Raw genomic sequence first — 14,574 nt, 5'->3', positions numbered from 1 at the left:
AGTAGTACAATTTCACATTGTCAAAGACAATGGGGCAATACATTTCAGATGAGACTGGTGTGCTCAGTGTAGTGAGACTGGTCTTAAAAGCATGCATACTCTTCGACATAGCAAATCAAATGCTAAGAATTTAATTCAGCTGCAAGGATGTTCTTAGCAATTGGAAATAACCTAAATAATGTCCAAATTATGAAGACTGAGTAAAATGTGGATGAATGACACTGAAATAATGGTGACTTTATATAAATTCTGTAATGTCCTTTTCTTCTTACAATGAGTATGAAATACTTGGGGGCAGTTAAGCCAAAAAAAGAAAAAAAAAAAAAAATCACAGCAATAGCTGAATATAGCACAGAACTCTAATATACAGTTAAGAGTACTCGCCTGATGTTCAACAAATATTCTAACATCTTCTGAATTAGTGAGTTTACTTTTTCCTACTAAGGACAAAATGCTGATTTGACTTTTAAAATGTAATTTTAGTTAGCTATTCTTCCCTAAAAAGTTTTTTTTTTTTTTTTTTTTTTTGCAGTTTTTGGCAGGGGCTGGGTTTGAACTCGCCACCTCCAGCATATGGGGCCAGAGCCCTATCCCTTTGAGCCACAGGCGCCACCCTCTTCCCTAAAAAGTTTTAACAACAAACATGCAATAAAAAGTTTTTCAGCCTAGCTAACCAGTTACCATTATATGTAGAAGTTCACTAAGAGTTTGGCCTAATTTCCCTTGTGTATATAAAGTGCAACTTCTTGAGACTCAACTTTTAAGGTATCTTTCCAGCAACTTTGTCATATTAAAAAAGGAATCATGTTTTTCCAGTAAGACTCCAGACACTAAACTCTGGTGGCAACAAAAATTTTTATTCAACTGGTTCAAAAAAAAATTTAGAATGAACGCATTTAGATGACCAAATAGACTTTTAAAAACAAATCTTTGCCAAATAGTTAATACTTTCTACACTTCATTTTTTTGGTTTGGGTAGAATAAATACCCATATCTATGTAGTACCATAAACATGTTAATAAAAGGCTACTCAACATTGAAAGCCTTCTATGACCAGATTTACACAAGTGTAAATAAGGGATTAAAGCCATGCCATTGACAAGTTAACTTACCCCTGGGCTCCTTGAAGGCTTGTCAGTTTAGTCTTTGGAGGTCCCCGAATACCATTTTAAGTGTTACCATGTTACTGCTGCTGAGTAATAGTGCAAGTGCTAAAATGCAAAATTCAGATGGTACAGGGTTTGGAAATCATGCAGATTTAGATGCAGAAAAAAAAAAAAAACAACTCAAGATCCTTTCACAGAGGAAATTGAATAACAATGTGGCAATCACAAGTCTAAAGGATGACTTCATTTATAAAGTGTTTAGAGCACGTAACTTGCAAAATGACAAACCTATTTATCATAGTCTAATTAGGTAAGGGCATTAGGTACTACCAACACAAATACTGTCACATTCTTCCAATTAGAAAATAAACTCAACTCTCACAGAATTATTAGTTATAAAAAGTACAATAGAGAATACTGTTATTGCTTTTACAGACTTAACAGTGCATGGTGAGAGTCTTGAGTTTTGTAAGCAATTTTATTCAGTATTATATCCCGCCACCTTTGGAAGACAAAGCCCATTTCACTTAACACTTCCACAGACAACCCATCCTACTAGTTCTTAAAGCTACTAGGCTTCTTAATGGATTTTAGGCACAAGTTAATTCGTGGTTTCTTCTACTTTATCCCTAATTGCAATTAATTCCACTTTTCAAATGCAAAACTAGAAAGATTGATAATCCCTTCTTTTCAACTGATATGCTTTGCTACAAAGCGTTTGAAAATAATCAACATTGTTTTGTCCACTCCCCCAAATAATATTTTTAGAAGGCGTGATTTCCCAATGGAGATTTAGACAGGCCATGTAAAGAGAACATCACCTAATGCACAGAGGCACTAAGAAAAAGCTGGAGGGTACTGCTTACCATTTTAGGTGCGGTCACCCAGACTTTTTAAAAACTAGTTTAAAAAAAAAAAAAAAGCTTTTCACTTTGGACAATGCAAGAACAAATAGCAATTAAGTCTGGGTATCAGGTGTCAATGCATGACAGATGATGAATCCATTTGACTTGAGACAACTTTTCAAATAAGTTTATTTGAAGCAAAATAAACTACTGCCAAGAAACTTTATGAAAGTTCCATCTCAAAAGGGTCAAAAAAAGGGGAATTAACTGCTATGAATTCTTTGCATTCAGGGCTGCAAAACAAAGACACATATTATTTAAATCAGTTTTATTTAAGAATTTCCAACATTGACAACTCTTATAAAAGCATCCAAGCACAGGACACGGAGCTGCAGCAAACAGCATGCTTATGGGCCGCTAACAGACATTGGAACTTCCACCCTTCCTTGAGACACCTGAGCTCACTGGTGAACTCTGCTTCCAAGTACTCCTGCAAAGCACACCACAAGCTCAGTCCATGTTCTCAACCCATCAGCTTCAGTTCACATTACCACACTTACAGATCAGTAACAGAAGAGAACACACACCATACGGCATTCACAGCAGTTGACAAAAGGGTAGGGGAGATACAAGTATCGTTTCACTTAACACATTCAGCTAAGATGGGTTATCTAAGAACAAAACTCACTTAAAGTCTTCCAACAGATGTGGATGTCCTTTGAATGCAAAAAACATTCGTACATTATTTGCTATCATTGCTCTCTGCACACGCTCTCACCAAAGCCACGGGATCGAGAGACACATCTCGCCAAGTTAAAAAATATCCCTTATGCACCACCAAGTCTCTGCACGCGCTCTCCTTTTCTCGCTCATACTAGCCTTTCATGCCTCGGCACCACCATCAATCCCACACAAGGTTTCAAAAGTTCAAACAGCCTTCTGGTTCCATATCACAGCCTTGCGTTCATAGCGTTGATACGACTCCATGAAATAAAGTAGCGGATAAAAATGGGACACCCACCGTCAAAGACGAAGCCTGTGATGCGTGATGACGAATTCTTGAATGAGAAAGCATGTAGACAGAAGTATTCCTATGGCAGAATATTTACAGCACTACTTTCAATGAAGTGCTTCTTCCATAAACATTTGAAATGAGATGAACTGCAGAGATTAAATGAAGGCTTCATATTGTACTTTTGTATATGAGGGGAGACAAGTGTTAAAAACAAAAACAAAAGAACCAAACACTGTGACATCATGATCTCCCAAAAGGAGATTTGCTTAAGGAAAAAAATCCATATGGTGGGGTTCAAATTAAAACAAGGAAAAAAGAATGTAGTTCTAATCAATGGTTTCCATTTGAACATGCAAAGAATTCACTTGACAAGTCCAGGGATAAATTATTACAGGAGAAACCGTTTGATATCAATTGTAGTGTTGGTTTACCAATCAGGCAAACAGCAGTTCGCTTTCAACCACTCAATATTTCAACCCTTCATGTAACAAAACTTATAAAATTCCTTTAGCTCTTCCTTTTTTTCTAAAGAAAAATGTCAAAAATACTGCTGAATATACTCCACACTGAACAAACCAATTTTGAAAATTCTTAGTACATATGTATTTTACAATATACTTACCATGAGCATAGAAAAATTTAACTTCCCACCATTCCACAGCAACCAGCCATAACCCAGTCTACATCCCCCAGCCAGAAGACTTAGAATCCATGCTTGAACCAAAGCCTCCATTAAAACCACTCCCTGACCCTGCATTTGATGCTGACCCCCAACCAATTGCTGCACCAGAATTAGAACCACTATAAGAGTTATTTCCAGAACCAAAGGCCTGATTTGGCTCTCTCTGCATGTTGCCTTGGCTTTGGTTATTACCTGATGGACCTGACTGGTTCTGCTGACTGGCTAACATGCCCATCATACCCCAACTGCTCTGCAGCGCTGCCTGAGCTGCAGCCATCATTGCTGGATTAATGCTGAAAGCACCAAAGTTCATCCCACCACCCATATTACTACCTTGATTGTTTCCCAAGCCAGCTCCACCCCCTCTACTATTACCAAATCCACCCTGATTCCCAAAGCCACCTGGATTACCACCAAATCTTCCACTTCTTTCTAACTGTCTATTGCTATTGTGCTTAGGTTCGGCATTGGATATATGTACGCTGACTCCTTTAATGATCAAGTCCTCTCCACAAAGAGACTGGGCAACCTGAAAGAAATAACAGATGTAAGCAAGGGAGATTAAACCATTGACTCTTAAATCAAAGTAGCAATAAAACCTAGACTTCAAGCATAATTTATCTAAGCCGGAGATAAAATAAGATCAGTTTACTTTCGAAAGATGTGTGATATGTAACATTCCCAAATGCCACATACTGAAAAATATCTAAAAGTAAATACATCTTTAGATATTCTAGATATATCACAAATACCTAAGCCCATTCATCCCACACTTTACAAGGTCAGAAAGCTTAGCTACGTTGACAGTTAGCTGGACAAGAAATGTTCAAGAGAAAGCACCTAAAAAGGAAATCGCCAAAAAAGGAAAAAGCTAATTAGCTAGGACAAAGTATTAAGGAGGAAAATACCTGATCATCTGCAAATGTAACAAAGGCAAAAGCCCTGAATGGTTTGGGAATGAAGACATCTACCACTTCTCCATACTGACAAAAGAACTGCCGCAACTCATCATCAGTCATGTCCTCTGTGCAGCGCCCAACAAATACCTTCCTGCTTCTCAAAGGTTCATCCAGGCTTTGCTGGTCAAATCAAATGTAAGAAAAAAATGAGAAATATTTTATGAGCAAAGGAAAGGGCATTATGGTAGGATATAACAAGATCTTTCTGCCTTATATAGCAAGAGAATCAATAAAAGGAGGCATATTCTTAGATTTTTACCAACACTCCTTTTTCGTGCCTTCTTTACTAGTTTAAAAAAACAACAAAAAGTTCTACATGGTATAGCCTATTACTACCAGGCTATGAACTTGTACAGCACATTCCCCTACTAAATACTGCAGGCAACTGTAACATAATGGGAAGTATCTGTGTACCAAAATACATCTTCAGCATAGAAAAGGTACAGTAAAAACATGGTATTACAATCTTATTAATCGTATAGGACTATGATGATATATGAAGTAGTTCATTCATTTTCAATGCATGAATATATTTGGATTTAAGAAAGTCAATGACTGGGGCAGTGCCTGTGGCTCAAAGGGGTAGGGCACTGGCCCCAAATGCTGGAGGTGGCGGGTTCATATCCATCCAGCCCCGGCCAAAAAAAAAAAAAAAAAGTCAATGACTAAGAAATATCCTGGCAAAGATCATGATATTCTATTTATTTATTTATTTTGAGATATAATCTATGTCGCCCTGGGTAGAGTGCCATGGCATCACAGCTCACAGCAACCTCCAACTCTTGGGCTTAAGCAAATTCTCTTGCCTCAGCCTTCCAAGTATCTGGGACTGCAGGCGCCCGCCACAACGCCCTGCTATTTTTTGGTTGTAGTTGTCATTTGGCAGGCGCAGGCTGGATTTGAACCCACCAGCTCTGGTGTCTAAGCCACTGAGCTACAGCCACCGAGCCAGATGATGATATTCTAAATAAGCAAGTCCTATCTGCTTGCTTGGAACAAGTTAGGTCTTTATGATCACATTTATATATGCTGATCATCTTTATGGTTTCACATTTAAATATATAAGAAACTACTAACTAGACAGAGATAATAAAAAAGGAAGAATAAAATGAATAAACTTTCAGTTTGGAGGGGTAACAAGCTAAATATACCAAACACAAAATATTCACCATGCATTAAGGTCCTAAGGCTTCAACAAAGCAAAAACATTTCAAGAACACCCTGCCACTACCTTTTCCAAGTGTATTTAACATTTTCATATTACAATTTTTTGTCAGCAAAAATTTCCAAAGCACAGAGGAACAAAGTACCTTAGAATTAGGAAGTTTACAGTCACACCATCGTCCATCTATCATATGTCGCTGCGACATTACTTTCACCTGGGTTTCATATTCCGTAAAACGAACAAAGCCAAACCCTTTTGAATGACCAGTTTTTATATCTTTCTTGACCTAGAAAAGAAGATAAATTCACTCTAAAACTACACATACACCCCCACATCAAAGCTTTTCTTGACAAGAGTCTCATTATGTTGCCCTCGGTACAGGGCTGTGGCGTCACAGCTCACAGCAACCTCAAACTGTTGGGCGTAAGCGATTCTCTTGCCTCATCCTACTTCCCAAGTAGCCAGGACTACAGGCGCCTGCAACAACGCCTGGCTATTTTTCTGTTGCAGTTGTCATTGTTGCTTAGCTGGCCAAGGCTGGTTTCGAACCTGCCAGCCTCAGTGTATTTGGCTGGCACCATAAACTGTGCTTCAGGTGTTGAGCTTGTTTTTTTTTTTTTTGAGACTTGAGTCTTAAGTTGTGGCCCTCGGTAGAGTGCTGTGACATCACAGCTCACAGCAACCTCCAACTCTTGGGCTTAAGCGATTGTCTTGCCTCAGCCTCCCAAGTAGCTGGGACTACAGGCGCCACAACACCCAGCAATTTTTTGGTTGCAGTTGTTTAGCAGGGCCGGGCCGGGCTCAAACTTGCCAGCCTTGGTGTATGTGGCCAGCACCCTACTCACTAAGCTATGGGAGGCAAGCCTCTTCTTATTTTTTTTCTTTGAGATAAAGTTTCATTCTGTCAACTCAGTTTGGACTGCCGTGGCGTGATTATATTTCTCTGCAATCTCGCCTAGGCTCTCAGTAGCTGGGACTATAAGCACACTACATTAAACCCATTTAGACACCAGGCCTCCCTCTGTGTTGCCCTGGGCTAGAGTGCAGTGGCTCACTGCAACCTTAAACTCCTAACTTAAGCAATCCTACAGTCTCAGCTTCCTGAGTAGCTGAGACCACAGGTATGCACAACCATGCCTGGCTTATTTATTTATTTTTTTTTTGGCAGAGACAGAGTCTCACTGTACAGCCCTCAGGTAGAGTGCCATGGCATCACATGACTCACAGCAACCTCTAACTCTTGGGCTTACGCGATTCTCCTGCCTCAGCCTCCCGAGCAGCTGGGACTACAGGCGTGCGCCACAATGCCCAGCTATTTTTTTGTTGCAGTTTGGCCGGGGCTGGGTCCGAACCCGCCACCCTTGGCATATGGGGCCGGCGCCCTACTCACTGAGCCACAGACGCCGCCCGCCTGGCTTATTTTTAAAAAATTTTCTGTCGAGACAGGGTCTCACTGTGTTGACCAGGCTGGTCTCAAACTCTTGGACTCAAGCAACTCTGCCACTCTGGCCTCCAAAAATGCTGGAATTACAGGTCCTAACTAAAGAGTTTTTTGTTTTTTAAGACAGTCTCACTTTGTCGCCCTGTGTAGAGTGCCATGGCATCACAGCAACCTCCAATTCCTGGGCTCAAGCGATTCTCGTCTCAGCCTTCTGGGTAGCTGGGACTATAGATGCCATGCTATTTTTAGAGACTGGGTCTCACCCTGGCTCAAGTTCGTCTTGAAACTCTGAGTGTAGGTAATCCACCCACCTTGGTCTCCCAAGTGCTGGGATTACAGGTGTGAGCCACCACATGCGACCACTCTGAGAGGTTTTTTTTTTTTTTTGTAGAGACAGAGTCTCACTGTACCGCCCTCGGGTAGAGTGCCGTGGCGTCACACAGCTCACAGCAACCTCTAACTCTTGGGCTTACGCGATTCTCTTGCCTCAGCCTCCCAAGCAGCTGGGACTACAGGCGCCCGCCACAACGCCCAGCTATTTTTTTTTGCAGTTTGGCCGGGGCTGGGCCTGAACCTGCCACCCTCCGCATATGGGGCCGGCGCCCTACTCACTGAGCCACAGGCGCCGCCCGGTTTTTTTTTTTTTTTTTTTTTGACATATAATTTCAATGGCTTCAATTGGATACAGTGGCTTAATGAAAACTTAAACCAAGTCAGATTAGTTTTGGGGTAAAAGCAACAAAAGAGGGTTTATACTGAATTCATATTGTGTCATTATATGCTAAATTAGCAAGCCTGGTGGCTTGGACCTGTAATTCCAGCTATTTGTGAGGCTGAGAAAGGAGGATCACTTAAGCCCTGGAGTTTGAGGCTGCAATGATGACACTACTACATTCCAGCCCTCTGGGGTGAGGGTACGGGGTACAGAGGAATGCGACCTTGTCTCCAAAAAAGAAAGAGCTAATGTTACCCACTTCCCTCAAACATTCAGCAACAGCAGAATTTTACATTATCAATGGCAAAAATATATGGTATGTGCATAAGGAAAAACACTCTAATTTTTTTTTTTTTGAGACAGCCTCAAGCTGTCATCCTGGGTAGAATGCCATGGCATCACAGCTCACAGCAACCTCCAACTCCTGGGCTTAAGCGATTCTCTTGCCTCAGCCTCCAACGTAGCTGGGACCATAGGCATCCACAACGCCCGGCTATTTTTTGGTTGTAGTTGTTGTCGTTTGGCAGGCCCGGGCTGGATTCGAACCTGTCAGCTCTGGTTTATGTGGCTGGTGCCTTAGTTGCTTGAGCTACAAGTGCCGAGCCCCCAATTTTTTTTTCTTTTTAAAACATCCCCTATGGGGTGGTAGAGTGAGGTGGCTCATGCCTGTAATCCCAGCACTCTTGAGAGGCAGGCCAAGGTGGGTGGATTGCTTGAGCTCAGAAGTTTGAGACCAGCTTGAGCAATAGTGAGACCCCATCTCTACTAGAAACAAAAAAACTAGCTCAGTATGGTGGCAGGCACCTGTAGCCCCAACTACCAGGGAGGCTGAGGCAAGAGGATGGCTTTGAGCCGTAGAGTTTGAGGTTGCTGTGAGCTGTGACTCCACAGCATTCTACTTCTTTTTTTTTTTCTTGAGACAGAGCCTCAAGCTGTTGCCCTGGGTAGAGTGCTGTAGCATCACAGCTCACAGCAACCAACAACTCCTGGGCTCAAGTGATTCTCTTGCCTCCGCCTCCCAAGTAGCTGGGACTACAGGCGCCTACCACAACACCCAGCTATTTTTTGGTTGCAGCCGTCATTGTTGTTTGGCAGCCCGGGCTGGATTCGAACCTGCCAGCTCAGGTGTATGTGACTGGCTCCTTAGCTGCTTGAGCCACAGGCGCCAAGCCTAACATAGCATTCTATTTCGAGGTTAACAAAGTTAAGACTATCTCAAAAAAAAAAAAAAAAAAAAAAAGGCTCACCCATAGCTCAGTGGTTATGGCGCTGGACACATACACTAAGGCAAGAGAATCACTTAAGCCCAGGAGTTTGAGGTTGCTGTAAGCTGTGATGCCACAGCACTCTACCAAGGGCAACATAAGACTGTCCCAGGCGGCACCTGTGGATCAGTGGGTAGGGCACCAGCCACATATACTGAGGGTGGCAGGTTTGAACCCGTCCCCAGCCAAACAGCAACAAAAAAAAATAGTCAGGCCTTGTGGCGGGAACCTATAGTCCCAGCTACTCAGGAGGCTGAGGTAAGACAATCGCCTAAGCCCAGGAGTTGGGAGGTTGCTGTGAGCTGTGACACCACAGCATTCTACCAAGGACAATAAAGTGAGACTCTGTCTCTAAATAAAAAAACAAAAACAAAAGTATCACCTGTAGAATTTTTTTTTTTGAGACAGAGCCTTACTATGTTGCCCTCGGTAGAGTTCCCTGGCATCACAGCTCACAGCATCCTCAAACTCTTGGGCTCAAGCGATTCTCTTGCCTCAGCCTCCCAAGTAACCGGGACTATAGGTGCCTGTCACAATCCCCAACTATTCTTTGTTGCAGTTGTCGTTGTCGTTTAGCTGGCCCAAGCTGGGTTCGAACCCGCTAGCCTCGGTGTATGTGGCTGGCACTGCAACCACTGTGCTATGGGGCTATGGGCTACGCTGCAGAACTTTAAAGTCGCAGAAAAGCTCATTCACTGATAAAGAAAAATTGTTCAATGCAAAGTTTACCTGCACCATAAGAACTTCCCCAAAGGTACTAAAATATTCCTTTAGATCCTGTTCTGTTGTTTTCCACGGGAGACCCAGCACTATTAAATCAGATGTTTTCTGGACTGCTCTTTTCACTTTCACTGCTGAGGAAGCATCTGTCTCATCCATTTTCCTTTTGTTATCTAAACAAAATGAGCGAAAACCTTTTAGAAATCTTGATTTAGCAGATCTTTAAAATCAAACTACCTCGTACATCTAAACATGAGAAACAGAAAGGAGATCTAAGAACGATATGACACTGAAAACTTTTGGCAAGGAATGTTGTTAGCTCTCAAGGACAGAATAAAGGCATGAATAAGTGGCTGGGTTATTTTTCTGGTACAAATTAAGGGATTCCCAACTCCGCTTTTCTAATCTCTCAAAATTACAATCAACTGTGTATTCTCCCTTTCAAAAGGTTTATAAAAAACAAAAACCTCTTTTGACTTTAAAATATATAAATAGGAAAAAAAACATGCTGAAAACATGGTGATACTATCTTAGTAGTTATTTGCTTAGTCATTTGAATACCTATCCTATAAAAGCTATATACCAAAAAATTAGCAACTTTTATCTCCAAACATAGATTTAAGGGTGATTTTACTTTTATCTTTTCTAAACTTTTCAACAATAAACAGTAACTTCACAATAATACCAAAAAACCCCTCAGGTTATTTATTTATTTATTTTTTTTGTAGAGACAGAGTCTCACTTTATGGCCCTCGGTAGAGTGCCATGGCCTCACACAGCTCACAGCAACCTCCAACTCCTGGGCTTAAGCGATTCTCTTGCCTCAGCCTCCCAAGTAGCTGGGACTACAGGCGCCCGCCACAACACCCGGCTATTTTTTTGTTGCAGTTTGGCCGGGGCTGGGTTTGAACCCGCCACCCTCGGCATATGGGGCCAGCGCCCTGCTCACTGAGCCACAGGCGCCGCCCCCCTCAGGTTATTTTTAAAAGCCTAACTTGGTTATTTAGAAAGGAAGGGGAAAGGAATTAAATGACATTTTAAATTAGAGTAAATCTACAGCCAGTGGCCCAAGAAAGAGCACACTACAAAAACCTGAGTTTACACTATTACACTTTTCCACATAAGTCAAAGTTTTGCATCCTGACCAAATTTGATGGCCTGTTTTTGTTGTAGTATCAAGTTACAATTAGACTAACACAATGTATCAACTAGCACTCATTCATACTGCTAAAGTATACCCATGTCCTTGGCATACTTCTGAATCTTCATGCTTCTTTTTCTTACACTTAGAATATCTATGTTAAGAGGCATCAAAAGAGTAAGACCAGAACCCCCAAATTTTAATTTGGACTGCACTAATTCAAGATGTGAACTACTGCAATTGATGTTCACAAGACTAGCAGTCTTCCAAACCAGAAATACTCAGGTTAGAAATTTCTGTGAAGAGGCTGTGATCTATGGATGAGACAAAACCCAAATAATACTTCACCATTATTATTATACAAACATTATTATAAAAGCAAATAGTAACAAACCTTTGGGATAGTTGACAACATAAACCAGATTTCCCCAACCAGCATCAGGGGCATGCAGAATTCCTTCTACCAGCCGCACACCTCTCATACACTGAGATACTGGATTCCTGTAGCGCAGCCCACATGCCCCTGGAAATTGGGCTGTAACTGTGGACAGCAGCACTGTCCCATCATCTTCTGATGGTATTTCAATGGGCTCGTCATTCTCATCTTCAGTTACCCGAATATATTCAGACATCTTTTCTTATTTTTCTTAAAGAGAAAAAGACACATGAATAACCGACATTCAAGTCAAAGAAATTGCTTCATTCTAATTAGGTGATAACATCACCATCATGTTACTGTTCTGGCTTCTGGGAAAACTGTCTGGATTCTTACACACACCGGTTATCACTGAAAAATGAGAATGGTGATTACCTACTAAAATGTGATGCCCTCTGAACTTTCCCTTAGAAATGAAAACAATGTAACTTAAGTCGTTCTGAAACAAAAATGTGATGCCCTGGCCCATTCATTCCTTAAATATTTACTGAGTGCTCACTAAGCATCAAGCGCTGAAACTGTAACTAAGTCACAAGTGGCACACAGGTTATAATAGGGGCAAGGGGTAAGCAAAGAAACTAAGTAAATAACTACTTTATTACAATCCTGAAAGTTGTAAATAATCCTGAAAGCTGGGGTGAACTAAGTTGATGCATGGATCAAAGCGGAATGTACGGATTTTCCTAAGCAGGCGGTGCATAAACTCAATCTTTAAAACTAAACCGAAACAGGGAGCCAGGTGTAAAGAACGAGGGAAAAGTTTTCCTCTGCTCCTCATTTTGGGGCTGCTGGGGGCTCTTCAAACTTGAGCCACAAGGACAGCAGCGACAGGTCCTTCGTGATGCGGCCGCCACCTCCCAGAAACCAGCGCGTGGCGGCCCAGGGAGGAGTTTTTCAGCGCGGCCGGGGTGGGGCCGCATGGGCAAGGCCTGAGCTGGCAGCGTCCCTCGGAGTGCAAAGTCCCGAAAGCACAAGCACTGCCCGGACCCGTAGGCCAGACCAAACCTCGGTCTCAGTCGGCACTGCACGGCGGGTCCAGCGTCCCCGCTTCGGCGCCGGCTGCCGCCCCGCGCCAAGCCTTAACGACACTCCCGCGCGAGCCCGCTCGGGCAAGACAAGGCAGGCCCGGCCTCCCGACTCCCTTCTCCGGGCAGGGGCCGAAGCCGCTGAGTCCGCCTTGGGCCGCCCCAGTACGGCGGCCTAAGCACTTTAGACGTTCCCAGTAAGAAGCGTCCGCCACTCACCCGCTAGGCCGCTGCTAGGAAGCCCGACAGGGAAACCAAAGCAGCGAGGAATCCAAAAGCAGCCCAGCCAGCGCTCCGTTCCCACAAAATGGCGCTAGGGCCGCCTCCTCGCCCCCCCCGCCGCGGACCGTCGTGCTCTCCCACCGGCACCCCATCTAGAGGGGGAGTGCGCTGCACCGAGACAAGGCAATCTTCTTCCCGGAGCACCTGATCCCCTTCTGGGAATTTGGACTGCAGAGATAACTACAGAACTAAAATAATGCTAGGATTTGGGTCTGAATAGCTAAAAACTGAAAGAAATGTGGTATATAGGTTTTTAACTCCCCCCACGTAACGTACCAGATGGTTTCGCCTGACCAACCGCCCGTCTCGGGTTTCTATCCGAGCTCGTGCAATTTGAAAGTGCGCGAGAGTAGCGGCCAGGTGGGGTGGGGCGGGGCCATGGCTAGTGGGGCGGGGCTAGAGGAGGGGCTGCTTGACTTTCCCTAGTCTGGGAGCAATGCGGTGGCTACAGCCCCTCCTTCTCTAAAAGCCACGTTGTGTGTTCTCTTCCTGCTCAACTAGCCAACCTCTAAACTTGGAAACATTACTTTCTTCTAAATAATAGTAATAATAGCGTTGTGTGCCAGGTGCTAAGTACTCAGATATTTAATGGGCCTTACAGGCCAGACTTGGTGGCTCATACCTGTAGTCCCAGCTACTTGGGAGGCTGAGGCAGGAGGATCACTTGAGGCCAAGAATTCAGGTTGTAATGAGCTATTATTGCACCACTGCACTCCAGTCTGTGTGACTGGAGTGCTTCAGGTTATACGTGTTGAGACCTCATCTTTTTTTTTTTTTGCAGTTTCTGGCCGGGGCTGGGTTTGAACCCACCACCTTCGGCATATGGGACCAGCACCCTACCCCTTTGAGCCACAGGTGCCACGGAGACCTCATCTTTAAAATAAATAAAATAAAACAAAATAGCCCCAACAGGTACTGTTGATTCTATCTTCATTCTGCAGGTGAGGAAACAGAGACATTAAGTATCCTGCCTAAGATCACCCAGGGAATAAATGTTAGACCTGGGATTTGACTTCTAACATTCAAAATACAAGTATGTTTCAGCTCTAGCACCCTAGTCATAATAACAATGTACTCATTTTTATTTCAAATTTCTGAAGTCAGTATGTGATTTAAGTTCCAGTTCCAGTTGATAATGTAGCATAGTTTCCTTGCCAACATTTTAAGTTCCTTAGACACATGAATAAATCCAATGAAATGCAGAAACAACAAAAGGTTTACACAGACATAAGTACTTTGTTTTTTTGAGACTGTTGCCCAGGCTAGAGTATAGTGGCCTCAGCCTAGCTCACAGAAATCTCTAATTCCGGGCAGCGCCTGTGGCTCAAGGAGTAGGGCGCCGGTCCCATATGCCGGAGGTGGTGGGTTCAAACCCAGCCCTGGCCAAAAATCACAAAAAAAAACACTCTAATTCCCAAGTTCAAACAATCCTCTTGCCTTAGCCTCCCTCCTAGCTGGGACTATATGTGCCTGGCACAATTCCCAGCTAATTTTTCTATTTTTAGTGCAGATGGGGTCTCCCTCATTTCTCAGACTGATTTTAAACTCCTGAGCTCACGCCATCCTCACGCCTCAGCCTTCCAAAGTGCTAGGATTACAGGCATGAACCACTGAGCCTGGCCAGACTTAGGTACCTTCATACATGTCTTAATGGTATTCAACCCAGGGCAACAGAGTGAGTCTCTATCTCAAATAAATAAATAATAACTAAAGGGAAATTTATCAATATTTAATTTCTTTTTAATCTGCATTTTTTTTTCTTTTTTGCAGTTCTTGG

The 14,574-nt window shown here is 42.9% G+C and overlaps 1 protein-coding gene across 4 annotated transcripts; it reads right to left on the bottom strand.

Moving 5' to 3' along the window:
- Window positions 1-838: 838 nt before the first annotated feature.
- Window positions 839-12,845, bottom strand: TARDBP (TAR DNA binding protein). 4 transcript variants are annotated; one of them, XR_008377028.1, is made up of 8 exons: window positions 12,735-12,819; window positions 11,449-11,700; window positions 9,923-10,086; window positions 5,918-6,058; window positions 4,557-4,727; window positions 2,973-4,177; window positions 1,973-2,244; window positions 839-1,211 (listed from the first exon to the last, which is right to left on the bottom strand). XR_008377028.1 is itself a non-coding variant. In XM_053577316.1 (6 exons), the coding sequence occupies exons 2-6, from the start codon at window positions 11,684-11,686 to the stop codon at window positions 3,647-3,649; spliced, it is 1,245 nt and encodes a 414-aa protein (XP_053433291.1). In that variant the 5' UTR covers window positions 11,687-11,700; window positions 12,735-12,845; the 3' UTR covers window positions 839-3,646. The 4 variants fall into 4 exon arrangements, 1 of the variants encoding a protein (XP_053433291.1); XR_008377026.1 differs by having other exon boundaries at window positions 839-2,441; XR_008377027.1 differs by having other exon boundaries at window positions 839-2,244.
- Window positions 12,846-14,574: the final 1,729 nt, after the last annotated feature.

The sequence above is a fragment of the Nycticebus coucang genome, chromosome 22 (genome assembly GCF_027406575.1).
Source record: "Nycticebus coucang isolate mNycCou1 chromosome 22, mNycCou1.pri, whole genome shotgun sequence".
NCBI classification, from domain to species: domain Eukaryota; kingdom Metazoa; phylum Chordata; class Mammalia; order Primates; family Lorisidae; genus Nycticebus; species Nycticebus coucang.
The sequence above is the reverse complement of the archived record's forward strand: the minus strand, read 5'-3'. Positions and strand labels throughout refer to the sequence as shown.